This window comes from Histoplasma capsulatum (genome assembly GCF_000150115.1).
Source record: "Histoplasma capsulatum G186AR genomic scaffold supercont2.4, whole genome shotgun sequence".
Taxonomy (NCBI): Eukaryota; Fungi; Ascomycota; class Eurotiomycetes; order Onygenales; family Ajellomycetaceae; genus Histoplasma; species Histoplasma capsulatum.
In genome coordinates this window covers 1,878,935-1,906,387 of record NW_025544804.1, presented here as the reverse complement: position 1 = coordinate 1,906,387, position 27,453 = coordinate 1,878,935, and the positions used below count along the sequence as shown (strand labels likewise).

The following is a 27,453-nucleotide window of genomic DNA, read 5'->3' as shown; positions in this document are numbered from 1 at the left end:
CGGTTTTCATTCCCGACCCCCTCAGACGAACATCTACCCGCAGAATGCGATAATAGCACAAAGCGGAAGCTAAATGGAAAACCTAATACCTACTGCTCAAAAGAGCTACGGTTGCATCTCGTTATTTCCAGCATACTCCTCGTCGTTGCGTTTCTTATTTCGAAGACAGGACATCCTGCATCCTCACCATACCTTAACCCCATCCGTTAAAAAACAAAATATAAAGTAGGAGAAAATAGAAGCTAACGAGCGCCCGAAGAATAACGCATTGACTTCCACGAGAGACAATATGACAGGCATGGCATGGAGGAGACATCAAAAAGGAAATACGAGCAGAGTCATGATTTTCACCACCCACCAACCTCCCTAAATCTATCATGTAAACATATCCCATTTCCATCCTTTGTTTAACCGTTTTCTTTTTCTTTTCTTTTCTTTTCGTATTCACATTACCCGCGTATCTCTGTATCTCTCTACTTCGTCCGCATCCCTTACTTATCTAGCTATCTTACGTGTTGGTCCCCATCCCCACCGTCCCCCTCCTTTTTTTTTTTTGTAATATACCTCAGGCCCGGGCAGTTTGTTCTGCTACGTTATGTTCGTGTTCCTCCTTTTATTCGCTTCTACGATGATATGCCAGGAGATATAGATCAGGATTAAAGGGTACTGACTGATCCTTGTAGGTAGGGTGGTGCGTTTTCTTTTGTTTTTACTTTCTCTTTGTTTCTCTGCTTCTGCTTCTGCTTCTGTTTCTGTTTCTGTTTCTGTTTTTTATTTCCTCCTTTTTTTCTTTTTTGCGGGTGGGTTCTTAGAACATGGCATGGCATTGCGAGAGCGGAAAGCGTAGCATAGAGCAAGCAAGCAAGCATGATGTCACTGGCACGAATGCACGAATGCACGAACGAGTTACGTTAGTTAGTTACATATGTTCCAAAAAAAAAGCAAAATTAGAAACACCTCATCCATACACGTAGTGTATATATATAACAGAACAGATAGCCATATCCTGCCGTATCATTTCCATCGAATAATGCAAGCTTCCACTTCGACGCGCTTCCTTCGCTTCCAAACCCCCCCCCCCCCCCTCGCACAACCATCCCTCTCACTCTCACGCTCCCCCTCATCCCAACGGACCCAGACTCAAATGACTCAATGACTCAATAAATCCCGCACACTCATCCCGCCGTGCTTCCGCCTCGCCGCTCCGGCCCCTCCCGCATCCACCCCCATTACCCCCGTGTCCTCACCACCAGCACCAGCACCGGCACCGGCACCGGCACCGACCCCAGCCCCTCTCCGATCAACATTCAACATCAACAGCGCCGCCGTCGCCTCGTGGTCCATATCCAGATGGTGACGGTGGTGTTGGTGGTGGTGGTGGTGGGTATCCTGCGCGACGATGACGGGGGATGGGTTCGCGCTTGTCGCGGCGGAGGATGATGAGGTTGAGGACGTGGAGGAGGAGGAGGAGGAGGAGGTGGTGGTGGTGGTGGATGCGGACGAAGAGGGCACGGAAGCGGAAGATGGTATCTGTGCCGCATGTGTGAGGGGGGGCGGACCCGGGGGGAGACTGGTTTCGAGCCGGGTTTGGTGTAGGTGTGGATCTATGGGGGGGAACGTGATGTCGTAGGAGGAGGAGGAGGAGGCGGAGGAGGTCGGGAGGAGAGCAGGGCTGGGAAGAAGAGGGTAGGCGTGCGTGAAGCGTGGGAGGTTGCGGTGGAGTTGGTGGGTTTGTTCATGTTCGTATTCATGCTCATAATACCCATGGGCGTGGGTGTTGGTATTTCCCGGGTGGATGCTTGGGGAGGCTGTCGTGCTGTTTCCATTGCGGAAGGCGGGTTGGTTGGTGTGTAGCGGTTCTTTGGAGGGAGCGGGGGATGGAGATCGTGATGGAGAGGGTAAGGAGGAGGAGCAATATTCGCGATCGACGCTCAGCGAGCAGTTTCGCGTTCTGGTCACCGAGTTGGCGCACGGGGTGGACGAGGTGGATGGGCCGCAAGAGTCCGTTCTGTCACTGCTGTGACCATTGCGGTTTGCAGCCTTGAGATCCTTCAAGCATTGCTCCAGGTAGTTCATATAGTCAATGCTAGCCTGTTCAGTTGTACGGGGATGTCAGTATTTGCGATCTTTTTATTCTCCGATCAAGTGGAAACAGCAATTCTTTTTTAAATACGGAGGCGCGTGGGGAGAGGGGCAAGTAACCTGCAAAATAGCCAACTTGTGCATCTCCTGGCCTCGACAAGCAGGAATCATGTTCTTCAGTGTCGCGAACTCCTCGTTCATTTTCGACCTCCTCCGCCTCTCAATCAGGCTATGCGCCGTCTTGCGCGCAATTTTGCGCCCCGCTGCGGTGGTCGGGCCATTGCCCTGTTTCTTCTTGGATCCCGCACCACCAGCACCATGAGATTCGCCCTTGGTCTTTCCCTCTGGACCCGCAGCGGTAGCGGTAGCGGCAGCAGCACCCCGTGGCGCTGCCTGCTGAGTATGGGTCTGGGTCTGGGTCTGGGTTTTGGGCTTCATTTGAATGATCTTCCGCGCACGGGTGGGTGGAGGAGGGAGTGTGAAGTCCGCAGCAGAGGAGCGCTTTTTGCTGTGAGTGCCGGACCTCTGCCGCAAGCTCCTGGGAGTATTGACACTAGCATTCGGTGCATCTGTCGCGGGGACATCTGGAGAGAGGGGGGAGAGTGGCCGCGCAGGTGCGGCGGCGGCGGAGTGCTTGGAGTAGCTCAAGCTGAAGCTTGTGCTCGAGCCAGCACTGCCATTACTGGAGAGGAAGAGCATTCTCGGTTGGAGAGTTGGGGAGAGCCTTTTCCTTTTTTTTTTTTTTTTTGTTTTTTCCGGTAGATAATGCCTGGTTTAAAGGGGATGTGCCTTTGGCATGCTCAATGTGGCCCGAGAGATATATGGAATGGGTACAACGGGTAGATTTGGGATTGTGCTGGTCTAAGTAAAAAATGGCATTATCCGGGAGAGAGAGAGAGAGATTGCAAGATCCGGGTATTGACACAATACAGCAATATAAATCGATCGATCAATTAATCAATCAATCCACTGATGCAATTGGACTCGGACATATGTACTAATATATGTATGTAATATCCACGCCCAACAACAGGAAAACGAGAGCAAAACAGAGAGCAGCGGTGGGGGGCAGGCCAGCGGCTCTTTTAAACAACAGACCGAGAGAAACCCGCAACAGCGCTCAACAAGCTACCAGAACCCAGCGGACGAGTGTCGCGTGCTCGTGCTGCAAGTGATAGGCTGGCAGCGACTGGACAATGGAGCAGCACGTGCCGCGTCAGCATCACCATCATCATCAGGAGCAGTAATATCTCTGGTAGGGAGTGTGCAGAGTCTCCCATCTCCCATCTGCCATCTCTCCCCAAGATCCACGCATCCAAGCATCCCCACATCTCCCCAAATCTCTCCAACGATCCCACATGGAGCCAGGCCGGCCGCTGATTGGCCCCGGGCCACACGCGGTTGCCGGCCTGGTTGGCTAACCCATAGCTGCCTTCCAGGGTTCATCCTCTGGATGCGTTGGGATGTATCCACCTTTGGGGAGTCGCGATCAATACCTACCCACGGCAGCCTATAGTGACAAATGTGTCAAATGGGTTTTTTTGATGTTTTCCACTGTAATTACTTAATTCCACTTACAGACACTCATTGATAGAAATTTTATACTAGAAAGCAATGCACCTTGAATTCTCTACATACATTTTAAAACAGTGAATTTATGTCATTGTAGATATTATCACTAGATATTATCGCTAGATACCATTGCTAGATATTATCACTAGATATTATCGCTAGATATTATCGCAAGATATCATTACTAGATATTATCACTAGATATTATCGCTAGATATTATCGCTAAATATCATTGCTAGATATTATTGCTAGATATCATCGCTAGATATCATTACTAGATATTATTGCTAGATACCATTGCTAGATATTATCACTAGATATTATCGCTAGATATTATCGCAAGATATCATTACTAGATATTATCGCAAGATACCATTGCTAGATACCATTGCTAGATATTATTGCTAGATATTATTGCTAGATATCATTGTGAGATATCATCATCAATGTTTCCACACTATGGGCTGGTGGTTGCAGTGTATAGATAATGGATTCAGTGACCACACCCACTGTGGGCTGGGCCACAGCAGATCTATGAATATATATATATATATATATCACTCTGAGCACCATGATTCAACAAATGGTTATGTTGACTTTTTGCTATGAATAATCTAGTTATCATAGTACTAGCTTATTATATTTAGTGATGATATTCATAACAATATCTAGCAATGATATCTAGCGATAATATCTAGTAATGATATCTTGTGATAATATCTAGCAATAATATCTAGTGATAATATCTAGCAATGATACCTAGCAATAATATCTAGCAATGATATCTAGTGATAATATCTAGTAATGATATCTAGCGATGATATCTAGCAATAATATCTAGCAATGATATCTTGCGATAATATCTAGCGATAATATCTAGTGATAATATCTAGCGATAATATCTAGCAATAATATCTAGCAATGATATCCAGTGATGCAGCTGGCAGTCGCAGTGTCTCAGTGGTTGGTTCAGTGGCCACACCCACTGTGGGCCGGGCCACACCACCACACCCATGGGTATATATATCACTATGAGCACAACCATTTAACAAATGGTTATGTTGGCTTTTCACTTTGGATAATCTAGTGATTATAGTGTTATCTTATCACAGTGATGATATATATTGAAGATGATATCTAGCAATGCATTGCTTTCTAACAATCAATAAGCCCTATTCAATTACAAATAGAATGAATATGATAGGTGTGTGTACATTGTAACACTAGTATAAAAAACCCATTTGACACATTTGTCACTATAGGCTGCCGTACCACCATAGTAAGTCGGATTCCATGGATCGAATCCCAGCAGGCGAACGAACAGCGTGTTAAGTGAGCCAATGAGCGGCTCGGTAGGCGGGCGTTGTTCCCGCTTCGCACGCTAATTGGCTTAAGGTGTTTCGACTTCAGTCAAAGGTACCTAACTAACTCCATATATGTATAGTTTATATGTATACTATGGTATGTCGAGATTCCTTACGAAGCGCTGGTTTGTCTGTCGATGTTGTGAAATTGGCGTCACTCGGGACAAAGGCAGAGTTTCCTTTCATCGGAGAAGACGTGTGCGGGGGCATGAATGGAGAAGGAACTGTAGTAACTCCACCAATGACCCCATATAGAGAGAGATATATCTATATATACTACTGCCTCCAACGAAGTGAATACCCCATATGTATACGTATACGTATAGCTATGCTGTTTTGTAACAAATAACAATGCCCACCCCGCTCAACCAAAAATCCTCTCCAGCATATGTCCCCCAAACCCCTCCGGCCCCGGTGAGCACGCCATCCTCACCACCCGGTTCCCAGAACTGTCGCTCAGCCAATGCCCATTGTCACTGAAGCTGGCACCGTCGTCGTCGCTGTCGCGCCTCCTCCGCCCCCGACGATCAACTACACACATCCCCCGCGTCCACTGGCCCGTCGTCTCCACGCGGATATCCTCTGGCGACCCCGTGGACGGCTGCCAGCCAACCCCGCCCCCTGATGATGGTGGTGATGATGATGATGGTAATGGCAATGGCGGCGCGCTCGTAAGCACGTACCAGATGCACAGCGGGTCGTGCAGGCTCAGCGCCGCCTGGTCGCCGGCGTGGCCTGGGTACAGCGCGTCGAGCGTGGCGAAGCTGTGCTCGAGGATGATGGTGAGCCACGCGGCCAGCGGCGAGGGCGTGGCTACTACTGCTGTTGCGTTTGTTGTTGTTGTCTGCGGCGCCGCGGTGGTTCTGGAACGGAATTGGCCGCGGGTGAGTCTGTGTTGGTCTGTGAGGTCCAGCGGGAGGAGTGTGAGGGTTAGCTGCTTGCTGAGGCTGGTGGGGTAGGCGGGGAGCTGGTGGGTGGTTAGGCTCGGGTTGGTCAGGGGCATCGTGGACGCGGGGCGCGGGGAGGTGAGGGCGAAAACGCGTGCGGCGGCGGTGGGGTCGGCGTACATGTTGAATTCGGCAGTGGGGGTGACCTGTGTGTATTATTTATTTTGGCATTGCCGTTAGGGCGTCGTGGGTGGATAGTGGCCGACTGAGTGAATGTGAGTGTGTGGACTTACGTTTCCGGGGACATCGATTGCGCCCCCCATCACCACTACCTCCTTTGCACGGAGGAATGTCTCTGGGTCTTCTGCGGCGGCTAGGGCGAGATTTGTCAGTGGGCCGACGGCGACGATCGTGACGGTCTCTGGATCGTTCTCTTTAAGTATCCTGAGCATTTCCTGGTGGGCTGGCGTTTTGGACCCGATAAATAAGGAGTGCTGAGAGTGCGCCAATGCAGCTTTTGCTGTGTCTGAAGCTGGAGCTGTCCCGCTCTGCGTGGATGGGGAAAAAAGGAACTCCCATGTTTGCTCTGGAGTCAGGTGAGGGTGCTATCGTTTTTTTTTTAGTTTTGGATTTTATACTCGACTCATTAGATATGGACTCCCCCGTATACAGAGTACTGGGTAGAAAAGAAAAGAAAAGAGTTTTTCCTTAGGCAGACAGGGTCCCATACACTGAAATGAATATCCCCAAGCCCATCACGTCCATCTACCAATCCAACAAACGTACACATCCGTTAGTTAGCCAAGGTGGCCCATAAGACCATTTGACCTACGAAGGCAGGAGGCAAAGTCTCACGAAAATAATCGGCCATCATCATCTTATCCTGCAGAGGGCGGTTAGCCCCGACAGCAACCACCGGCTTGCATGCCCGCAGGGCCTCGAAGCCTTCCGGCTTTCCATTCTCACGGCGCCAGCTGAGCTCCCGCTCGATGGTGTGGAACATAGAGACCAAATTCCGCAAGCAACTGTGTGCGTCGTTGGAAAGAATTATATCAGCATATTCATTCGATTTGATATAGTTTCATACATATATGTCACAACCGAGAAAGGCGAAATTCTTGTGACAAGGGGACGAGTGAGAGAGTGAGAGTACGATACGAATAGCGTACTCTGTCTCATTCGTTTGCTTAGCAGCAGGCAAGTAGATAGACAACGCACCTACGGACATCGATGTTGCCGAAGGTCAGAGATATCAGCTTGACCTCGATCTCCTCAGAACGAGACGACAGCGCCAGGAGCAGAGCAAGGACGTCATCGATTCCCTATTGTGCGTGGTTAGGACATCGGTTTTCTGTGGATATGTTTTATTTTCGTAAACAAAACAAATAAACAAAATAAAGAAACATTAAAAGTAAAAGTAAAGAGAAAAGGCCCTGATGATAAAAAGAGATTTTTATCAAGCTTTTGTCTTGTTTTGGTCATCTATGTATGGTGTGCAATCGTATCTATGGGATGTATCCATGAATGTGAAAGAGATCACCAAAACAAGCCACTTCCAACGGGGATACATAGCTGGGTAAGCTCCGAGGACCATAAATGAAAAGGATTGTATTTAAAAAAAAAAGAAAAAAGTAATATCTGGCAGTGGAGGGTTCCAGTCTCACAGGATCGGTGTCAATTATCACTCGGCTCGCTGGCATGTTAATAACAGCAAATCGATACAATCCCGCTCGGTCCAAAAGTGAAACTCAAAAATCCCCCAAGGGTTCATGTGGTGGTGGTGGTGGTTGTTTGATAGAGGCTTCTTGGATATTATGACGATTACTAACTATACGCTGTAGCACTTTCAGGGCCTGTTCGGTGACCCCGTCCAGGGCCGTATAAGTCCGTACAGTGCCAGCTATACGGACTTATACAGCTCTGTACGCGCTAATCTGGCCGAAAAAGGCCTGCTGTTCGGTAGATTTTGCGTATAACCCTGTATAACTCACCAAGAGTGCCAAGCTGGCTTCAAAATCCACTTTATAGAGTTCAACGGTGTAATTAGTTGAAAAAGTGGCGAATTTAAACCTAATCAAGTTAAATCTGTACTGTATACGCTGGAACAAGTCGTGATTTGTGCTGACTCGATCCAGCGCTGGCTGGCTTGGAACCTGCAAATATCATCAAAAATCAAGGATCATGGCGAGCAACAGTGACAATGCAACTCAGGAGGCAATACGACAGTATCTATGTTGTAGACAACAATTAATCAGGCTTGCTGCTGCAGAAGTGATTTGTCGGAGCATCTCAACTGTCTCACCTGGCATACGATCCATGTATTCTGATCCATTTCGTGGATTTCAATTTACCACTCAGTTGTTGGATCCTACCTCCCACCCACTGCGTATTAAGAATATGACACGGATGAGTGCCAGTACGTTCATTGCACTGGTTGATTGGCTGAGAAGTAATACCGATATTCGCGAATCTGAAGCAATACATGCTATAAAGATTGAGCAGAAGGTTCTCATATTCTTGTATATTACGACACAGGGGGTGAGCTATCGGAACACTGCAGAGATGTTTCATCATTCATTAGACACAATATTCAAGTAAGTACAAATGATAGAATACTCACCAAATTGATGTTATACTAATAACTTGTATAGAGTCTTTCATGAGGTTTTGGAATTGCTCTGCATACTCTATGAGCATTATGTCAAGATGCCTGAATCCCCAATGGAATATAGTAAGAAAGCTCTTGGTTCAAATCCATGATATTGGCCTTTCTTCAAAGGATGTATTGGAGCTCTAGATGGGACTCATTTACCTATTTCTATTCCTTTGAATCAGCAATCTGTATGGCGAAATTGAAAGGGATGGATATCTCAAAATGTCCTCGCTGCCTGCGATCACGATATGAACTTTGTATATATCTACCCTGGAATGGAAGGATCTTCTCATGATAGTAGAGTTCTTTCACAGGTGCAGGAAAGGGATCAATTTGGAATCACATTATCTGACTGCTACTTTTTAGCAGATGCTGGCTATTTGCAGAAATTCAGCTTGATGTTGGTTCCATATTCAGGAGTTCGATATCATCTAAAGGAATGGGAAAAAGTGAATTCTCAATCTGTCAATGCTTCAGAGCTATATAATCTTTGCCATGTGAGCTTGTGAGGTGTAATTGAGTGTGTGTTTGGGGTGTTTAAACGGCGATTTCAAATCTATAATTGATGTTGAGATGGATTCTCTATAACAACTCAAATTGACCTGGTTTTTGCATTAGCAGCGGTTCATAACTTCATGAATCACTATAAGGAAATGGATGAGCTTACTCAATATGATGAGAATTCTAATATTGAGGAGGAAAGAAGAGAAACAGTTCCTGCAGATGTTCAAGAGAATAGTGATGAAATGATGAAAAAATGGGATAATATTGCTGAGCAGATGTGGAAGCAGTATAAGGAATATCTGAGTGGGAATCATAATAACACTTAAGCGAGCTAGCTAGTCTCAATAAAGCAATCAAGTAGATTGAGTACTTTCCACAGCAATATTGATATTTCGAACATCTTCTCACTTTCATTGCAGTAATATATGTATTTTATCAGTGTATTTGATGGTATATAATACATGCTGTAATTTATCAACCAATAGGACTAACATATTTACCTAACCTTCTCATACAAAAAATGGTGATGTTTTATAACCATGTTATTCAATGTAAATACTGTTATTTTGGTAATTTATCAAAGAAACCTCTCCATTCATTCTTTATTTCATTGATATTGTAGATACAAAGAAGCCTTCACTATTATTTTTTGCCACTAATCCCACAACTATTCCTGCCACTAATCCCACAACTACTTCTGCCACTACTTCTACCATCATTTCTTCTTCATCTTACTACTTCTATTACTGCTCTTCTGAATCAAATAGAGTCAGTATAAAGCTTCACTGATCCTCTATTGACCCTGCACTATAACCAAGATAGAGACCTGATATATTTGGATCTCGAAAAAGCAATGGTATCTTGCTATATTGTGAATAAGGAATTTGACCATCAACCTTCCAATCCTCTGGAAGCAAATCCTGAATCTCACTTAAAAATAGCCTGGTTGCTTGTTTGATATCATCTGGCTGCTCAACTCTTAATTTGGCTGTTGCAGATTCTCTTATAACTTCTCTCAGAGCATCAATACTGTCCCCAAATTTTCTTTTGAGTGGTTGATTTCGAGTGCTTGTTTCAGTTGACATTCTCGCAGGTGATTGAGATGAGCTAGCAGAGCTTTGATAAGCTGCTCCAAGAGATTCTACAACAGGTGTGGGTGTTAAGAAAGATGTGGATGTGAATGTCAATTCCTCCTCTGTTCCAACATCACTAGTATTTTCACTCATCATCTCTTCTCTTCTTCTTTGCTGATGAGCATGATATTCTATAGCATAATCATCTGTTGCCAATCGACCATCAAGCAGTTCCCCGGTGAGTTCTGGATACACAGGTCCTTGATGTTGAAATTGTCGCATTTCCGGGTGTTGATTGAAATACATGCTGGTAACCTCAATATCATTGATAAATGTCATTTTTTCTTGACAGAATGACCACCCAGATATCTGCTGTTGATGCTTATGCCACAACCTCCAAATTGTTTTAATCTTCCGCCATCGATTCTCACATATATCTTTGGTAATAGATTGATGTGTATGCTGACTGACAGCATCAACAATTGAAGGCCAAACAACACTTTTGTAATTGCTGTTGTCTGTCTCCAAACCTTGTTTTTTGGCATCAATGAAGGTATTGAGCATGGCCAGCTCCATGTCAGGGGTCCAATCAGTTTGAACTCGAGGGCCTCGCCGGGCTCGCTGGGTATAGGGTGGGGAGGCTCGCTGCGTGGCTCGGGTGGCTAGCATTGGGGAATCAGGCCGCTGGCTCTCGCTTATCAAGGGTTCATCAAGGTATTGTGATGTCGGATCAATCTGAGACTCGTCAAGATCCATTTTTCACTGATATTTGGTGTGAGAAAGTAGTAATATAACGGGATTTTCAACTGCAACGCGTCCGCTGGAATCGCACGATAATCATCATGATAAAAACCGCTCGTAAGTAATAAAAGTAATGCCAGAACGCCAAGCAGATTAATATTCATATAGGGAAAGGCGGCAATAATGAAGGTTTACGCCGTCAAAAGGCAAATATCCACTTTCTGTACGGCCCTGGCACTGTACGGACAAAATCACCGAACAGGCCCTCAATGTTGCAGGAGAGGGCACAGTCGTCGAAGTTCATGATTGAGACAACGCTAACTGTCTGTCAAGCGAAAAGCCAGTCATCCTCGATTGTGGAACTAGTAGTCCCGTGGAGTAGTTAGTTGACTGCTGGCTGGCTAGTTCAAAAGTGAATCTAAACCAACCACCAAAAAATGAAGATTGACAAAACTCAAGAGGAGAATTGGGAAACCCAAGATCCAGCACACCGTGAAGTTACCGGAACTTCAAGAGTACTCGAGAGGATTGCGGGCATCCTTTCTTATTTTGGTAGCAGCCGTTGTAGGTTGGACCTCGGGACCATGTCCGACGCTGTAAATAGCAATAGTGGGGGGATTCCAAAGTCTAGTAACTAACCTTGTTCTTACACATTTCCAAAATGGGATACTTCGTAGCGAAGCCTCTTCCCCAAAGATTGACTCGATTATCAATAAGGAAATGCAAGTTACCGAACTCCCTAGTAGCTCAAAACCAAGGCACCTAGGTAGGCTAGTCAGTCCATGACCGCTTTAGAAATAATTATGCACAATCCCTCCTCCAAGCATCATCATAACTTGAATTCCTAAGATCCTCAATAGTATAATCACGTGATATAAAATCGAACACCCTGGCGCCGTTGATGACAGCCGGCTGCAAGCCTGCAACCCAGCCGAGAAGCGAACTGGGGTTGGCGGGCAAATTGCCGTAATTATCGAACAAATAGCTAAAGCATCAGAGATGATTTCGACAACATCCTATTCAACCCTCTACTCTGTAATGTACGTTTGAGGGAGAAATCAATTGGCGCATGAGATGTTTTTGATTTTGATCTTGATTTTGACCTGATCTTATTTTATTTTTTTGCTTTCTCCATCAGTCGCTACACCAAGAGAGTGAGAAGCACTGTATCTGTTGATTACTATTGTCTCGGTTGTACAATTATACCCTACACCCATATTTAGCGCCAGATATAGACACAGGCGTAGTCGCGACATTGCGGGGAAATGGACAAACGGGCTTCCACGACTTGAGACATGGGAACACACTAGCAAACTCACTTCTATCTCTTTCTCCCTTTTCCTTGTTGCTGTCTACTTGTCCACAATCGGAGAAGCAGTAATACGAGGGTATATGCTCCAGGACCGTAGTTTGGCTAACTACTGCGTAGGGCCTGAGGCAAGAAGGATACCAGGATCTCCTGGATCCGATCGCCAACATCATTGGCCAATGGCCCATTCCGGCGGCGTCTCCCAGGGCGAGGCCGAAGGGGGTCCGTAACCGTATTACGAGCATTACGGGGACATGAGTTACCGGATATGGCTCCTTGGCTCCTTGGCTCCATCTGGAAAGCTGGCCTCAATGGTTCATTACCTAATCAGCCTCCGTCGAGTCTGGCGGCAAACCCTCTTCAGAGCCAAACGCTCACCTCGCTCTCGTCGAACTGGCAGCAACCTCCCGTTGTGTGGTCCATCCTCTTCCAGCTGTCGCTCCTTTATCTTTCCATCTCACTTCTCACCGGCCCTGTTGATCCAACCTCTCCTCACATCCTTCTAAGGTTCTGATTTGCCTTCTCCTCCACGCTCCCCACTCGCTCCCCAACTTCGCTCCCTCGAACTCCATCTTGCCCGAATTATGACGCCAGTCAGGTTTCTCGAGTAGGAGTAACCATCGGTCTCTCTCCCCGTATCGTCTTCTCTTCTCCTCTCTTATCCTTCCCACATCTGCTCGCATCAAATCCCGACATATCACCGCTCGAATCACTCAAGGGAAATCCGTTCATCGCTATCCACCCCTACCGATACAGATACACTGCCACAACCAGCCTCCATCCCGAGTTTGAATCCCCCTTTTCGCCACAAAATTAGGACATCTCTCTCTCCCCTGTCGGGATTCCACTTTTCCGAACCTACCACGCCTTGACAGTTGCTATCATAGTGGTACTTTGATCCATCTAAACCGAATCTCGCCACCAAAGAATCCAGTCTCCCATTTGTCCATTGAGCACAGGACCCCGTTCTTTCAACGCATCAAAAGCCGTTGAGGAAACCAACTTAATAGCCTCTTCTCAATCTTCTCTTTGCTTACGCAACAAGTACGTGTTCTGCTTTCGCTCCTGTTTGATTTATGCCTCAACGAGTCCTTACGTATTCATTAACACTCCCTTTATTCTTGCTACAGAACCGACTATGAATCCCTTTTTGAACTGGGCTATTATGCTCTTCGTCAGTGGTGGTGTCTTTTGGTATTATAGACTTAGATCCCCGCCCAACGTAAAAATTACGCCTTTCAAACCTGCCGCTGAGAAACACGAAAACGGGTTTCTCACCAAAAAGGCGAAGCGGAAAGTAAAGCGATCGCCAGACAGCACCACAAGCAATGGCAGCCGTACCCCACCTGCCAAGCCTATCGTGGAGGTTCCAGAGATCCAAAAGGTGGTTTCCTCTACTGAAAATTGGGCAGGTGATGAGGGAATGAACAACAAGGAGTTTGCCAAGCAATTCACCAAGGCGAAAGAAGGCACCAAGCTTCCATCTGCGGATGGCAAAGCTAATAAGAACGAAGTCCGCACCAAAACTATCGTTAGCAGTACTGTTGTGCCGGACAACAAGGATGTGACAGAGTTGTTCACCCGCACATCATCCAGCACGGAGGAAGATGCGGACGATGACCTCTCTTCTGCAAACTCACCGGTTGTTAACCCAACTGTGCCAGTGGCAGGCAGCGTCTCCGATATGCTAGCGCCTGCCCCAGCAGTCATACCTCCCCTCCGCCTTGTTAATATCCCTCAAGTAAATGAGCAGACAACAATGAAAAAGCAAAAGTTGGAAAATGTGGGGGAGACAAAGAAACAACGCCAACGAAGGCTTAAGAATGAAAATAGAAAGGCGATGGTAGAAGAATCGGAAAGAGAGCGTCGTATTCAACTTGAGAAACACCTCCACACGGCCCGAGAACTTGAACGCCGCGAGGCTGCTAAATCTAAGCCCACTCCAGCCACCAATGCATGGCAAACAAGCGCCATCAACAGCCAACCAAATGGGCTGCCCAAATCTGCACCTGCGCCATCGTCCTCGCCTCTTCTAGACGCATTCGACTCGACGCCTCAACCCACCTCCAGTCCTTCTGCTACGCCTGAGAGCATCAAGGCGTCTCCTTATTTTGAGAGCTGGGCCAACAACTTACCTTCTGAGGAAGAGCAGATACGTATTATAATGAGTGAAAGTGAGTGGACGACAGTCTCTAGCCGCAAAAAGGAGCGAAAAAATGACTCCAGGCGAGCCGGAAGTGTGAGTGCCAGTGATACAAGCAGCTCCGACTTTCAAGCGGTAAGAGAGCCGAGGGCACCGATAAAATCCCAGCAACCCACATCAGCAGCAAAACCAACAACGACATCTTTGTTTCCCCCAAATCTAATCGAGACCTTCAACGGCAAAGGCCATCCATTAGATTCGGACTGGGATCCTTGATGAAACTCCCAAGCCAAGCTCGTATAAACAAAACTGCATACAATCCAATGACCATGAAAAGTCAACATATAAATTCATACACATAAGTATCCGTTTTCCATATCTATATTATATTAGCGCTCGAACAACCACCGCTCCCTATTTCCCTTTTCACTTTCCATTTCTGTTTATATCTCACTTTCTGGTGTGCTGCACCCGATTCCCCTACTTCTGGTGGCTAATGGCGTTTGGGTCATGTTTCTTGTAGACATCTAGTATATGTCATTTCCCTTCATCCTTGTCCTTGAGATCTTTCTTTTTTTCCCCTTGTTCTTTTCCGGCGCTGCTTCCTCTTGCTGGGTTGGTTTTTTTTGTCTCCCACTCTGTCAGTTTTTGTACAACTTTCATCCCATCGTCTCCCATAACTTTCTCTTCTCACTTTTGTCATATTACCATGCAACGTTTTATCTGAGTCGCATATTCTATCTGGTTTTATTCTCTCTCCTTCAACTGTACGTTTCTTATGTGGCTGTATTCTCTAAATGCTTCTCTTTTTCTTCACAAACATCAAAACATTGCCAAAAGAGAGGGGTAGAGAAGAAGGAAATGTAAGGTGAAAAAAACAACCTTGTACACCGACTCCTTTCCTCCTCCTTTTAAAACCAATTCTTCATTTTTCAGCATCTCTTGTCTCTATCCTGAGTTCTGTCGTGTTTATTTAACCCTGTATCATCTTTTCAACGACGTCTGAGAATCCAAGCCCTAGTTGAGAAGCAACTTTGTATTTAATTTATCCTCATTTATATATTTATATTGTATTCTCACGGTTCTTCTACATTTTTCCCCTTCGTTTACCTTTTTCGCCTCCAGTGTTCCCAATTCGGAATTTTTTTATTTTCACTGTGCTCTTTTATCTTGAACAGAGGTTCATTTTTTTTCCCCCAGTTCAAAGAGCATACATTACATAAACCAGGGGGGGAAAAAGGTCCTTCGTTGCTGCGTAAAATCCGCTACAATCTAACACTCCTTTCACCCCTAACTACGTTTCAGACATCCAGTGTGCACTCCATCTGCCACCCCTTGAAAACAAGAATGCTGCTCCAGGCAACGTTAACTCCATTCAAATGAGTAGAAGAGTGAGTGGGTGAGTACCAGTATCTATATATCCCTTCCCTCTCAGCCATCCAACCCATCCGCCTCCTCCCAGCTTGCGAGAGCCACAAAGCGGGTATAAAAACCCCGCAAACAACCGAAGCGGATCTCTGTCGCTGTGTTTAAAGGAAAGATATCATTATACGGGTGGATAGTAGGTAAGTTAGTGGGGAGGGAATAACCCTGGCGGGGGGAATCGATAACCGAGCCCAACGCACGAACTGTGAATAAAGGGGTAAAGGGGAGCGGGGCGGGGCGGGGCGGAGCAGGGCAGGGCAGGGCGGGGTGCGGAGCTGGGGATCTACCTCCCCTCCCTTGCTTGATCTGAGGGATGGAACAGTAAACTCGAATTTTGGTGCGTTGTACAGTACAATGGTGATATCTGATGCTGTTGTCAGTTCGGGTCTGCTTGTGTTATTTTATTTGTTTAGTAGCTGCAGGCGAGATTTTACCCCGTCCCCGTTCCCCCCCAACCCCCCCCCCCCCCCAACGCGCCTGTATATACTATGTAATGTAACACGTCGTACAGGACAGTGCAGAGTAGGTATATTGTACAGTTCTACATCGCTTGGAGCGTGGTGACATAACTCTGTCACTAGATGGAATATTTGATCTGGCGGACAACTTTTTGGCAACGGGATACAGTTGGAAGCATCGAAAATAAGAAATTTTGAAGATGGATACTAGTATTTAACGTTATATTGTAGCGGCGTGTTGAAAAATGACCTGTAGTTATATGTCTTTGTCGCTTCTGAGTACTCGACGGTCCAAAAAGAATCATCAATCGGCTTGTGTCAATAGGGCATTACAGCTATGGAGCATTGGTTTGCCTTCTCCGGAAGTCTTTGCAGGTGAGGAAGCGTCGTTTGCATCACAAGACGCATTGTTGCAGTAATACCTCTGCAATTGGATATACTTCATCTTCACTGTGAAGAGAATATCCTCAGCTTTTTTTCATGATTGAAGTTAACATGTAGATTTCGTTGTGGTTCCTACATTAAATGGCGATAGGACAAAAAAGGTACGGATCGCCAACACAGCCACAGGGATTTCCGCATTGGGGAGCGAATGACCTTCACGTGACTATATCACTTACTAATCCATGGGATCTAAGTCACCATTCCTCTTTTGGTTACTCCATCTGATTTCCGCATCGTGGCCTGTTCTCTCCATGAGCCCCAAACAACCCAGACCTTGGCCAACACTCCGAGATATCTTGAACTTCCCCGCCCGCCCCGGCCTAATGCTATCCACTTGTTCTGCCCTCTTCTTCTTCTTCTCCTTCTCCTCTTCTGCAGCCCTGTCTCAACTCTGCTGTTTTCCGTGTATTTAAACAATTCCCTCTCTTGACTCCCGGTCTCGCTCCTCCAGCCACTTCCTTGCTTCCCCCCCCTCCCCCGACAAAGCGAGCTCCCCCTTTGACAGCCATGGCGCAAATACGCGGCACAGCGGGCTACAACCTAGGACACCAGAACCCCTTTGGCGGTCCTGGAAGAGCAGATGCTACGAGCGACCCAAGCCCGCTCGATGCAATCCGAGAGCAGACCGGCAAGATTGAGGACTGGCTAGATACTTTCTCCGACCCCATCAGGCCGTATGTTTGCCCACACTGCCTTCCCCTAGGAACCGCTGCCCATGGAGATGGAGGATGGGGAAAACGCCTTTACCGCCGCAGGTTATAGGCGATCTCCATAAAACGCAAAAACCATATTCCAGCTATCGAACACCAAGGGCTAATCATTTATCACATCGTGGGATTTGTATAGTTATCTACCAGCTGTCGGCCGTTTTTTGATAGTCGTTACTTTCCTCGAGGATACTCTACGCATCTTGACTCAATGGGGCGACCAGCTATCCTATTTGAAAGACTTCAGAGGAAGTACGTTTGTTTCTTTTCTTTTTCTTCTTTTTCCTTTCCTTTCTTTTTTTGGCCTCCTTTCCATGGAGTTGTGGCTCCATATCTTGCTTGGCTCTTGTCCTGTCTAACCAATCAAAACTTTTTGTATGTCTGCTGTGTATAGTTCCATGGGGCATATCGCATATCTTCCTCCTAATAAACATCGTTGTGATGGTCTCTGGTTCGATTCTGGTCATCGCACGGAAACATAGTGAATATGCCGTCGCGGGGCTTCTCAGTGTTGTCGTCCTTCAGGCGCTTGGATACGGCCTCATCTTCGACCTGAACTTCTTCCTCCGCAACCTCAGCGTCATTGGAGGGCTTCTCATGGTTCTTTCAGACTCCTGGGTGCGCAAACGGTTTGTCCCCGCGGGTCTCCCTCAACTCGACGAGAAGGACCGGAAGATGTACATCCAATTTGCGGGGCGTGTCCTGCTTATCTTCTTGTTCCTCGGGTTCGTATTGTCTGGCAAATGGTCCTCCTGGAGGATCATTTTTAGCCTGTTTGGATTGGTTGCGTGTGTGATGGTTGTCGTTGGATTCAAAGCGAAGTGGAGTGCGACCATTTTGGTTGTTATATTAAGTGTCTTCAACCTTCTGGTTAATAACTTCTGGACGGTATGCCTTCCTCCCGCTTTCCCCCCTTCGATACAAAGCAGGGATTAATCAATCGTCTTAATGCAGCTGCATTCCAAACACCCACACAAAGATTTCGCCAAATATGACTTTTTCCAAATCCTCTCCATTGTGTAAGTTCCTCGGTTTTTTTTCTTCTCCAAAATCCCATTTTCTAAATTTGCCTTTCCTTATTTCTCAGCGGTTAAAATACCAACTCATTCTGACATTCTCTCCAGCGGTGGTCTCCTTCTCCTCGTCAACATGGGACCCGGTCAATTCAGCGTGGACGAGAAGAAAAAGGTGTACTAAATCATGTCTTGCCTCTTTTCCCCTTCCCAATAAACGTGATGATCAGAACAAGAAAAGGAGAACATCGGAAACGAAAAAGGCGGGCCCAATTATACTCGCAATATCAACATGCGAATCGTATCACTCTACATTTATCGATACCTGGTACTAAATCTCTTACAATATTTCCTATTCAATCTACCCGTCCATAGGTTTTCTCCTTCCGTATTTCCTACGCTTCTTTATATCTTCCTTTTCTTTCCAGCAACCCTCAATGTCTCGGATAAAAAAAAACCTATTGTGTTGTTTGTCCTATCCCCTAACCGTTGTTGTGCTTCTTTCGTCAAGAAATCTTTTGCTCCACTCTCATAGCATAGTTGTCTCTTTAACATTTTTTTAAATTGTCTCATCTTTGACAATCATGCTTTTCCCTTTGGTGTTTTGTTTAACCTTTTGTCTCCTCTCGCCCCCTCCCAACCATACCTCACCTGGCTCTTGTCTTGAAAAGCCTGGTGATGTTTCATTATGGTGATTTGTTTTTTACTTCGCTCCAGCTTGCTGTCAACGCAAACTTCAAGTTGAATTCCACTTTCTTCACAATTTCTTTCCCCTACTTGTGAAACCGACATTTTATATATGTATGTATGCTATGTATGTGCAATCTGATTTGTAAGGCCTTGCTATTATTTATTCTGGGGAAAGCTAATTGTTTTGGCTTGGCTCCGAAAGAGGGTTGAGTAATGTACACACCTTTTACTGCAAAAACGTTAGTTGATTCAACCAATTTGTTGATGGCTATGCGGATTATATTTGTATATTTTTTTATACATGCAGTCCAAAAGCATGAAAGGGGTGTCCTTTTGCTGGCGAAAAGTGGAACTTGTTGATGCAGCTGGAATCAAGGCTTTGAAGCGCTCCTTGACCTCGTGGCCTGCAGTTTTAACTATGTATGGCCAGAATCCGTGAGAATCCCCCGTGAATCAGAGCTTACTTCCTAAGTACGTTTTCTATGGATAGTCATACACACCAAGATATGAATAGAAAGGAATTCATCATCAGCTTCTTCACTCCATGTTTTTTTTTCAAATGTGGAATTAAATCTCTCTAAATGATAATAGAAAGCCAATCAATATATCTCAATCTTCCCCGCGACAACCTTTGCATTAAACCACTCCATGATTTCAATGCCATCCTGCACCACCCCCCTCACACCATCGCCAACACCACCATCATGAATATTATTATTCTTACCCAAGACGTCCGCCCGGATCAAAGCCTCCGCCGTCCACCGCAGCACCGCCACCGCAAGGTTTCGCGCAATACACATGCGTGCGCCGACGCCAAACGGAACGCTATTCCGCAACATCTCCGGCGTGCACGCCAGCCAGCGCTCGGGCATGAACTCGCGCGGCTGCGGGAATACAGCCGGGTCATGGTGCAGCACGTACGCCCCGAGGCCGACGCTCGTGCCGGCGGGAAGCGTTGGGAGGCCGGGGACGTGGAGGCCTTCCGCGCCGACGATGCGGGGGAGGCGGGTCGGGTTGGCCATGGAGAGGCGCAGGGATTCTTTGACGATGGCGGTGAGGTAGGGGAGGGACTGGCCGTTGAGGGGGGAGGGGTTGTTGAGCAACTCGTGTCGGGCGCGGGTGTACCTGGTGAAATGAAATGTGTGAAAGGGGGGGGTTTTGGTATTGTGAGTGGAGATTCCTTCCGCAGAGTGGTTCCGTCCACCCTTATTCTTCCTTTTTCCCCAAGGGATTGAATGGTTTATTTTCTTACTTACTTGTCTGGGAGCCGCGCGAGATTCCAGCAGAGAACAGACATGGTCATTGCAATGCCATCTGTGCCCGCAAACATCACATCCAGCACCTGTGCTATTGTCTCTTCGCGCGAGATGCCAGCACGCAGCAGTCTGCCCTGGTACGTCGACGTCTGCGCGACGCCGGCTTTCTCTCCCGCAATGCTCCTGTCAACCACACGCGCCGCGAACTCCTTGACGACAGCCGTGCTCGCGGCAATGGACCCTGGCCCCTTCTCAAACTTGCCGGCCCAGTGGTCGACGTGCCTGAGGAGCCATCCAGGTACGTAGAAGAACCGGCCGCCTGCAGCGAACGCATCCACGAAGGGCGTCGCGGCGAGTGGGGCCTTGCTCCCGAGCCCGCCGAACGACTCCCCGAATAGATACAGGCTCACAACGTCGATGGCCAAGCAGCGGAAGAGATCCAGGACGTCGATGGGCGCGCCGTGCGCTACTGCTCTCCTCGCCCCCAGCTCCGCCACAGCCGCATCCACGACCGCCTGCATGGTGGGCCTCCCCTCCACGATCGCCCGTTGCGCGAAGAGGGGAGCTACAGCCCGCGCTCTTGTGGCCCTCTGCACGGCATCCACGGCGGAGAAAATCGTCGCGAATCCGTCGATGTCATAGTTGGCGTAGACGGGGTTCTTGGCGCAGCCGCCATTCTTCGCGTAGAGGGGGTACAGCGCAGCGCCGTCCGAGAGGTCGACTTCGTTGGGTGCGATGCGCACTGCGGGGCCGTGGCGGCTGTGGAGCGCGGCGAGGGTGCGACACTCGATGCCGCGGTGGGTCAGGGTCCAGAGCCAGAGGGGGGTGAGTCGCGCGATGAGCGGGCCCGGGATGTGTCTTAGTGGATCCGTGTGGAGTTTCACGAGCAGGAGTACTGCTGGGACGACGACGACGACGACGACGGTTGCGGAGATGGGGATGGATAGTGGGCTCGGGAAAGCGTGGAGGGCCGTCGCGAGGATTCCGGTGGCCATGTCTATCGATCAGCTCCCCTCAGTAGTGATATCCCAGAGTTCAACTAACTTGAGGACGACGATGTTTCTCGTAGAACCAGAGCTTGTTGGGCGTTTGGGTCTGGTTGATTTTGTAATTAATTGAATGGGATTTCTCAAAAACCACCTCGCCTCCATCTTCGCTCAGTAGGAGGAACAGTAAGTTAGTTATAGATCTGCAAACTGTAAAGGTTGTAGAGTTAGCCGTGTAACCGTTTATTTTCCAGCCGTTGAAGTGCGGCTTTAATGAAATAAAAAGCTTCATATGCCGTGGGAAGGGATCATCAGCATCAGTCACGGACAGAAGCCCTTTGCTTGGAAGATAACTTAGCTGGCCATATCAAACCAATCCCCCCGTTCCTTTATACCTCAGGGTGGCCCAAGCCTTCCTGGTAGATAACGTACAACGTCCTGTATATGTATTATTGTATGTACATGTACATGCATGCAATTCACCGTGCAGTCTGGGCGCGCGCGTTAAACGAACTGAAATTTTTACTTGATATTTTGATTGTATATAGAGATGTGCGTTGTTGGCGATTCTTCATTCTGCGCCACAATAATAATAATCATAATCATAATCATAATCATAATAGTCTTTGGGGATCTAGGTGACGCAGGATGAGATATCTTTCAAATCAAGCTATGTTTGTGCTTGTGGTTGTGTCGTAGTCGTGGGCGTGGAACTAACTAGACCGTGCTCAAGCGTGGGAGGCAGTGTATCAAAGAAGAGAAGGCTTTAGGCTCTAAAGATGAAAGAGAAAAATGACTTTTCTCTCTATGTATTATTTTCTCAATCCTATATAGATTGGAGCGTGTCTTATGTAGGGGTATGGAGAGGTGTAGAGGCATAGGTATGTATGTGTATGTAAACTCACATATCAGCCGAATCAGGAAGCTCAGCGGTAGTGACAGGGGGAAGAGTAATAAAGAAGTGCGGAACGAATTTCAAATCCTTCCTCAAGAGACAGTGGGGGGAACAGTAATGAATAAAGAGGCTCCCGCGGAGGTTTTGAGTCTGTAGGGAGATAGGGGGTAGACGACTCGAGATGATAATGAGGTGGTTGGCGTAAAGCCCCATTGCAGTATGGGCCCAAGGATGAGGGAGGAGTTAAGATAACAAGGAAAAGGTTTAACACATATCCTTTGATCAAATGATATAGAAAGGCGCTTCAAAAAAAAAAAAAAAAAAAGGAAAAAGGAAGGAAAAGAATGGAACAGGCAAAAAGGAAAGAGGAAAATAGAAACCCAAGCAAGAGAGAGAAACTATATAGCACAGCCAACTCCAGTTCCAAAGGCAGGAATAAGAAATAATTCAAATGTCCATACTCCACCGCCAAGGTCGGACATCATACCTTTTTCCCGGCTGCTTCTCACCATCGCTGATGCGACCATCATAATGACCGCCATAATCACCGTCGTCGTCGTCGCCGTCGTCATCACCAATATCGTAAAAGTACGCCGTCTCTGGGCTGCTAAGTTCCAGCCTTACACTTCGCACGAGATCGTGGTGCTTCATAGCAATATCGAGAGTGGATGATGGCCAGGCTGTATGTAGCTTATCCGGTTGACGTTGGTGTTGGCATTGGCGGTTTCGCTGCTGCTGCTGCTGCTGCTGCTGCTTCTGTTGGATAGTAAATGATTTTCCGCTATCAGTAGTAGCTTTTGATGTAGGTCGTGATTGTGATTGCGATTGCAGTTGAGTGTCTTCAGCACGTTGCTGTGGCCACTGCCACGACACCGGAGGGGTGGACTGAGGTTTTAAGGTCAAGGTGTTAGCATTATCATTTTGATGGTATGGGTGATAATTGCCGTTGTGATCGGGATGAACTGAAGGTTGCCTAGGGCTGCCAGTTAGCGGAGCTAACACGGGACGCGGAGAACGCAGCAGAGCATCATCTTTCGACGATAGCGAGAGGGAGAGGAAGTTATCAGACATCGCACGAATTGCAGGTGGCTCATCCTGAGTTTTTATCTTTCGTAAAGGGGTTTCCAGAGAGAGTTGTTCCGTCCGCGCTTGTAGATGTGCAGAATCACATCCATCAAGCTGTCCGTCAGCTTGCCTCTGCCTCTGCCGCTGTCTCTGCTGCTTCATTTGGCTCATTTGAGGGGAAGCGGATGTCCTCCCCCTTGCCCCCTCTTCCCCATTCCCATTGCCATTGCCATCCCTTCCCGAAACCACATCCCTCTCAAAACCCCTCTGTCTGCCATTCCGCACAGAAACAGAAGCCGTAGACCGGACTTTCCCCTCCATCACCTTCGCGCTGGGCGGTGGTTGCAGCATCCACCGCGTCTCCGCACGACTAACTGGCCCACAAACAACAGGAGGATGAAGATCATTAACCGCCGGATTCCTCGCTGCGTAGTACTTCGCGGAGTCGGATGTACCTGCTCTCCCGCGCCCAGATAAACCAACAGAGGAGCCCTTGATCTCCGACCCTAAGTCCCCACCAGCGCCACTGCCTGCACCGCCCCAAAGCACCTCATCTTCCCGCTGGTACCGTATTCTATTCCAGCGATCGCCAAGTTCCTTCCTCGACGGCACCAGGTCCTCCAGAACGCCCGACACGGCGCCAGCTAGCGCGCCCATACCATTCTGCAGTGGAGATTCCTGTGACTGAGACTGTGCTGCTCCTGCTCCGGCCGTTGCAGGATTACCCCCCTGACACCCCACAGCATGCGGGGAATTCAAATTCTTCTTTTGCTTCTTGCATCTCTTGCAATTCTTGCAATTCTGATGACCGCTACTGTTAGTGTTATTTCTCCTCCCGGCTCTCCTAACAGGGGGTCCAGGTCCCAGCGTAATCTCCTCTTCCCAGTAGGAGTTGGTGGTAAATGGGACTGGTTGGTGGAAGATGACTGGCGGCTGGTCCGTCACGATGTCGTTCTGGTTATTGGAAGAGGTGGTGGTAGGAGGTGGTTCACGGTGTGTATTTGCAGCATCCCTTTTCCGTTTTCTACGATCGATGGAGGCGGCACAGGGGGTGCAGGTCGCGTAGTAGAAGACAGCGGATTGGGCGCCGCGGTAGAGCCACATGATGATGTGTATATATATGTTATTATTATCCTCTCTCTCTCAGCCGGCTTTCTATGTCTCTTTTTCCTTTTCTTTCTTTCCCCCTTTGTTCTGCTATCCCCCTCCCTCCCCCTTTTTTTTTCACCCAGGCTTTCAATTAACGGCTTTTTTGCTTTACCTTTTCTCTTGTTTGTAAGTAGAGCAGACAGTGGCGAGTGGACAGTAAGGAGAGTAGGGATGCGAATGACAGGGTGTAGGGACGCACATTGGCGATATTCTGAGATACAGACAGATAGCGGCACAATGGTGACTGGAGGCTCTCCCGGCTTTCTGAAGACCAGTAGTGCTAGAATAGGTGTAGGTGATAATAGTAGAGGCGAATCGCAATGTCTGTCGGATGGGACAAGGAGGCAAAATGGAGGGGAAATCGTGACGGGTGAGAGACGGACAGACAGACAGACAGCGCAGGCTGGTTTGTGCCACTTGCCCAAGGTGGCGCGCAGTTACCTTGTGTGTGCGTGTCCTCTTCTTCAGTCCGTTCGATAGAGACACTGGTATACTATGAACAGGTTGATGTTGTATAGTTGTATTTTGATTGGAGCCAAGTTGATCGCTCAGGGGCGGTGGGGCGAAACCGTGAAAACCATACTAACGACAGTGATGACGACCATGGGACGTAAACTCCTCAACCCTGCACGTAGCAGTGGGTTCACAGGGCTAGTTGACGAGAAGAATTGACACCGGGTCGGGAGCACAAGGAGCAGAGAAGGATGGAATGAAATGGCATGGCCAGCATTGAAAGAAGGAAACCTAAGTCGCGTTAATTTTTCGGGGGAATAATAATACTATTTGACTATTTTTGGTTCTTTTATTTAAGTTGAGTTTCCACGCCGAAGTGTAAATTGGGTTGCAGAGTTCCAGCCTCGAACTCTGATACAAGCCAAATCTCCCCGCCTCGCGCCAGTGGCCCCGGGGTGTTGTGGGATGTCTCCGCCCCCAAAACACCAACACGCAGGACAAAGCACTGGAAGCAGACGCAGGGGCATGATGACTTCGACATCCCCGAGCAGTTTGAACGACGCAGAAGCCGACTTGCTTATCCCTTGATGCTCCCGAGACAAAGAACTCCTGGTATTTGCTCCTCTGATCAGGTAATTCATGGATATGGAAACATCATTGACGCTGTAATTTGTCCCGAAAATCCCCCTTGTCAAGCAGGTTATCTCGTTTGATTTCTGCATCCAGCTCTGTGTATGTGCGCTGCGGCACATGGAAGCATGATCCCGCGAAGGTGAACAAGGTGTGCGTGGCTTGAGATAATCAAATCATACCTGGCTGGGTATCCAACACTAACCCACTCCCATGTAACTCCGTCTCCTCTGTAACAGCAACAGGGATGCTCATGGCAATTGGCCGCTAGCTAGGTTCGGTGGCCCCTTTACCGTGTGAGTAGCGCGGGGGGAAGGCGACGGGAAACAATTCGACGGGCGCGGATCCAAAGGGCTTGATTCTTGAATCTTGATTCCGTTTCAAACCTTCAGAGCTCAAGATTTTTCAACTCTTAAAATGAGTTTTCTGGAGCAGAAAGCAATTATCAGTTGGTTCCAAGTTTCCAAGCTAGACTTAGTTCTAACTAATCTATATCTATGTTATCCAGCCATTGGCTCACCTTGATTTTCTATCATGCAAGTGTCATCCATGGCCCTCTTCTTAGAACTATCCTGTGGTTGGCTGTGTCGATCAGGGCCCAATTCTTATTTTTTGTTTCTTTTTCTTCTTTCTTTTTCTTTCGCTACATGCAGCTTATGTATGTGTCTAGAAATCCATACTGGCAGAATGCTCTGCATTAAATGAGTAAATGATGAACACAGTCAAAAACCACAAGAAGGGAAGAAGCTCCGGATATCAGGGATTCATTTAGCAAAAAAGAACAACAATGAAAAAGATGCAGAACAGAAAAGTGTTCTTTTTCCCCCTCGTATCATATGTAGAAGAATGACAATGGATACATATACAAGTACTACACATCAATCACTAGAATAAATGCTGATTTTGATGGCTGGCTACAGTGTATTGGCGTTTTGAGACTTTACTGGAACATAAATTAATATTGGCTCCCTTAGTGAAATTTTCTAGAAGAAAAGAAAAAGAAAAGAAAAGAAAACAAAGCCGAATGGAGATCGCCCTATGTCTTGCATATTTATCCTCTTCTGTCCCCATTCGTAGTGTGAACCTGCATCTTGGGGGGCTTCGCAGCAGGAATTTCGTACTCTGCACTTTGGAAAACGAAGCCCTTTGTTGGAAATGACTACACATCACATGCGTGCCACGTTCCAATTCCTTGGAATAGCTGAATTGCTTCCTGCCCTGAAATTTGTCGTGCGAGTCCTGTACAAATATCTGGATTTGAATGCATGATCGAACCCGACAATGTGATGAAATGGAGTTGAATAACCCCTGCCAAAAAAAGTCTATCAATTAGAACGCCATTTATGCATGAACCTAGTAAGAATGGTGCGTTTGTAGGTACAGTTCATACCCATTCAGGTAAGACACTCCAGAACGCCTCATCGACAAAAAACACCAGTTGATGGGGAAAAATAGAAAGAGAAGACGTCTCACACTTTTCCTTCGACTCAACCCCGTTCACCCTTGCGCACTTAACCATAATCCAAATCATGTCCGACATATCAGCTTTGCCGGCTGCCGACTAGAGCGCAAGATGGGCTAGCCTTGGCCCTGGGGTGCCTTGACATGAGAATGCCTCAAAAAGGAAATAGATTCCCACCAAAATACATTTTTCTATTTCCGATTTTCCATATTCTTTCTTTCCATCTCCACTGCTTTCCGGGTAATCGACTCCCGCTTCCTTTTTGAAAACTTTCCCTTGTTTTTGGCCACTTTCCCCACTTTCCCCCTCCTTGTCTTCGCGAATAGGCCAATCTTCTCTGACAATGCCCTCACACGCGCAGCAGCCTGTTCGCAGGAAGATAAAATGAGAAGGATAAGCTTCTCTTCTCTTCCCCCCACGCCAGCCAAAAATGTAGATTTTCAACAGCTGGCGGCCGCTAGAAATAGCTTATAGGAAAGAAGAGAGCATAC

General features: G+C 47.4%; 11 protein-coding genes across 11 annotated transcripts; 4 read left to right on the top strand and 7 right to left on the bottom strand.

Annotated features, from left to right (window-relative positions):
- Positions 1-1,149: 1,149 nt before the first annotated feature.
- Positions 1,150-2,781, bottom strand: HCBG_03677 (uncharacterized protein; the record flags this gene model as incomplete). Its single annotated transcript, XM_045430726.1, has 2 exons — positions 1,150-2,086; positions 2,219-2,781. 2 exons carry the CDS (start codon positions 2,779-2,781, stop codon positions 1,150-1,152), a joined length of 1,500 nt encoding a protein of 499 aa, XP_045288869.1.
- Positions 2,782-3,167: 386 nt separating this feature from the next.
- Positions 3,168-3,528, bottom strand: HCBG_03676 (uncharacterized protein; the record flags this gene model as incomplete). Its single annotated transcript, XM_045430725.1, has 2 exons — positions 3,168-3,271; positions 3,309-3,528. The coding sequence occupies 2 exons, from the start codon at positions 3,526-3,528 to the stop codon at positions 3,168-3,170; spliced, it is 324 nt and encodes a 107-aa protein (XP_045288868.1).
- A 1,677-nt stretch (positions 3,529-5,205) lies between these two features.
- On the bottom strand, positions 5,206-7,606 carry HCBG_03675 (inosine-uridine preferring nucleoside hydrolase; the record flags this gene model as incomplete). The annotated part of the gene is made up of 5 exons (XM_045430724.1): positions 5,206-6,112; positions 6,200-6,511; positions 6,739-6,931; positions 7,125-7,228; positions 7,571-7,606. 5 exons carry the CDS (start codon positions 7,604-7,606, stop codon positions 5,384-5,386), a joined length of 1,374 nt encoding a protein of 457 aa, XP_045288867.1.
- Positions 7,607-9,806: 2,200 nt separating this feature from the next.
- HCBG_03674 (uncharacterized protein) lies at positions 9,807-10,892 on the bottom strand (the record flags this gene model as incomplete). Its single annotated transcript, XM_045430723.1, has 3 exons — positions 9,807-9,817; positions 9,995-10,204; positions 10,604-10,892. The coding sequence occupies 3 exons, from the start codon at positions 10,890-10,892 to the stop codon at positions 9,807-9,809; spliced, it is 510 nt and encodes a 169-aa protein (XP_045288866.1).
- A 422-nt stretch (positions 10,893-11,314) lies between these two features.
- On the top strand, positions 11,315-12,444 carry HCBG_03673 (uncharacterized protein; the record flags this gene model as incomplete). Its single annotated transcript, XM_045430722.1, has 5 exons — positions 11,315-11,445; positions 11,555-11,643; positions 11,809-11,917; positions 12,016-12,049; positions 12,307-12,444. 5 exons carry the CDS (start codon positions 11,315-11,317, stop codon positions 12,442-12,444), a joined length of 501 nt encoding a protein of 166 aa, XP_045288865.1.
- Positions 12,445-12,602: 158 nt separating this feature from the next.
- HCBG_03672 (uncharacterized protein) lies at positions 12,603-15,410 on the top strand (the record flags this gene model as incomplete). Its single annotated transcript, XM_045430721.1, has 2 exons — positions 12,603-13,230; positions 13,317-15,410. The coding sequence occupies one exon, from the start codon at positions 13,325-13,327 to the stop codon at positions 14,603-14,605; it is 1,281 nt and encodes a 426-aa protein (XP_045288864.1).
- A 1,703-nt stretch (positions 15,411-17,113) lies between these two features.
- HCBG_03671 (ER-derived vesicles protein ERV29) lies at positions 17,114-19,442 on the top strand (the record flags this gene model as incomplete). The annotated part of the gene is made up of 5 exons (XM_045430720.1): positions 17,114-17,330; positions 17,503-17,615; positions 17,758-18,251; positions 18,318-18,382; positions 18,488-19,442. 5 exons carry the CDS (start codon positions 17,164-17,166, stop codon positions 18,558-18,560), a joined length of 912 nt encoding a protein of 303 aa, XP_045288863.1.
- Positions 19,443-19,665: 223 nt separating this feature from the next.
- HCBG_03670 (cytochrome P450) lies at positions 19,666-21,317 on the bottom strand (the record flags this gene model as incomplete). Its single annotated transcript, XM_045430719.1, has 2 exons — positions 19,666-20,191; positions 20,323-21,317. The coding sequence occupies 2 exons, from the start codon at positions 21,315-21,317 to the stop codon at positions 19,666-19,668; spliced, it is 1,521 nt and encodes a 506-aa protein (XP_045288862.1).
- A 756-nt stretch (positions 21,318-22,073) lies between these two features.
- Positions 22,074-24,372, bottom strand: HCBG_03669 (uncharacterized protein; the record flags this gene model as incomplete). Its single annotated transcript, XM_045430718.1, has 1 exon — positions 22,074-24,372. One exon carries the CDS (start codon positions 24,370-24,372, stop codon positions 22,651-22,653), a length of 1,722 nt encoding a protein of 573 aa, XP_045288861.1.
- Positions 24,373-24,654: 282 nt separating this feature from the next.
- HCBG_03668 (uncharacterized protein) lies at positions 24,655-25,089 on the top strand (the record flags this gene model as incomplete). The annotated part of the gene is made up of 2 exons (XM_045430717.1): positions 24,655-24,884; positions 24,936-25,089. The coding sequence occupies 2 exons, from the start codon at positions 24,655-24,657 to the stop codon at positions 25,087-25,089; spliced, it is 384 nt and encodes a 127-aa protein (XP_045288860.1).
- Positions 25,090-26,414: 1,325 nt separating this feature from the next.
- Positions 26,415-27,040, bottom strand: HCBG_03667 (uncharacterized protein; the record flags this gene model as incomplete). Its single annotated transcript, XM_045430716.1, has 3 exons — positions 26,415-26,443; positions 26,622-26,808; positions 26,891-27,040. The coding sequence occupies 3 exons, from the start codon at positions 27,038-27,040 to the stop codon at positions 26,415-26,417; spliced, it is 366 nt and encodes a 121-aa protein (XP_045288859.1).
- Between the last annotated feature and the right edge of the window lie 413 nt (positions 27,041-27,453).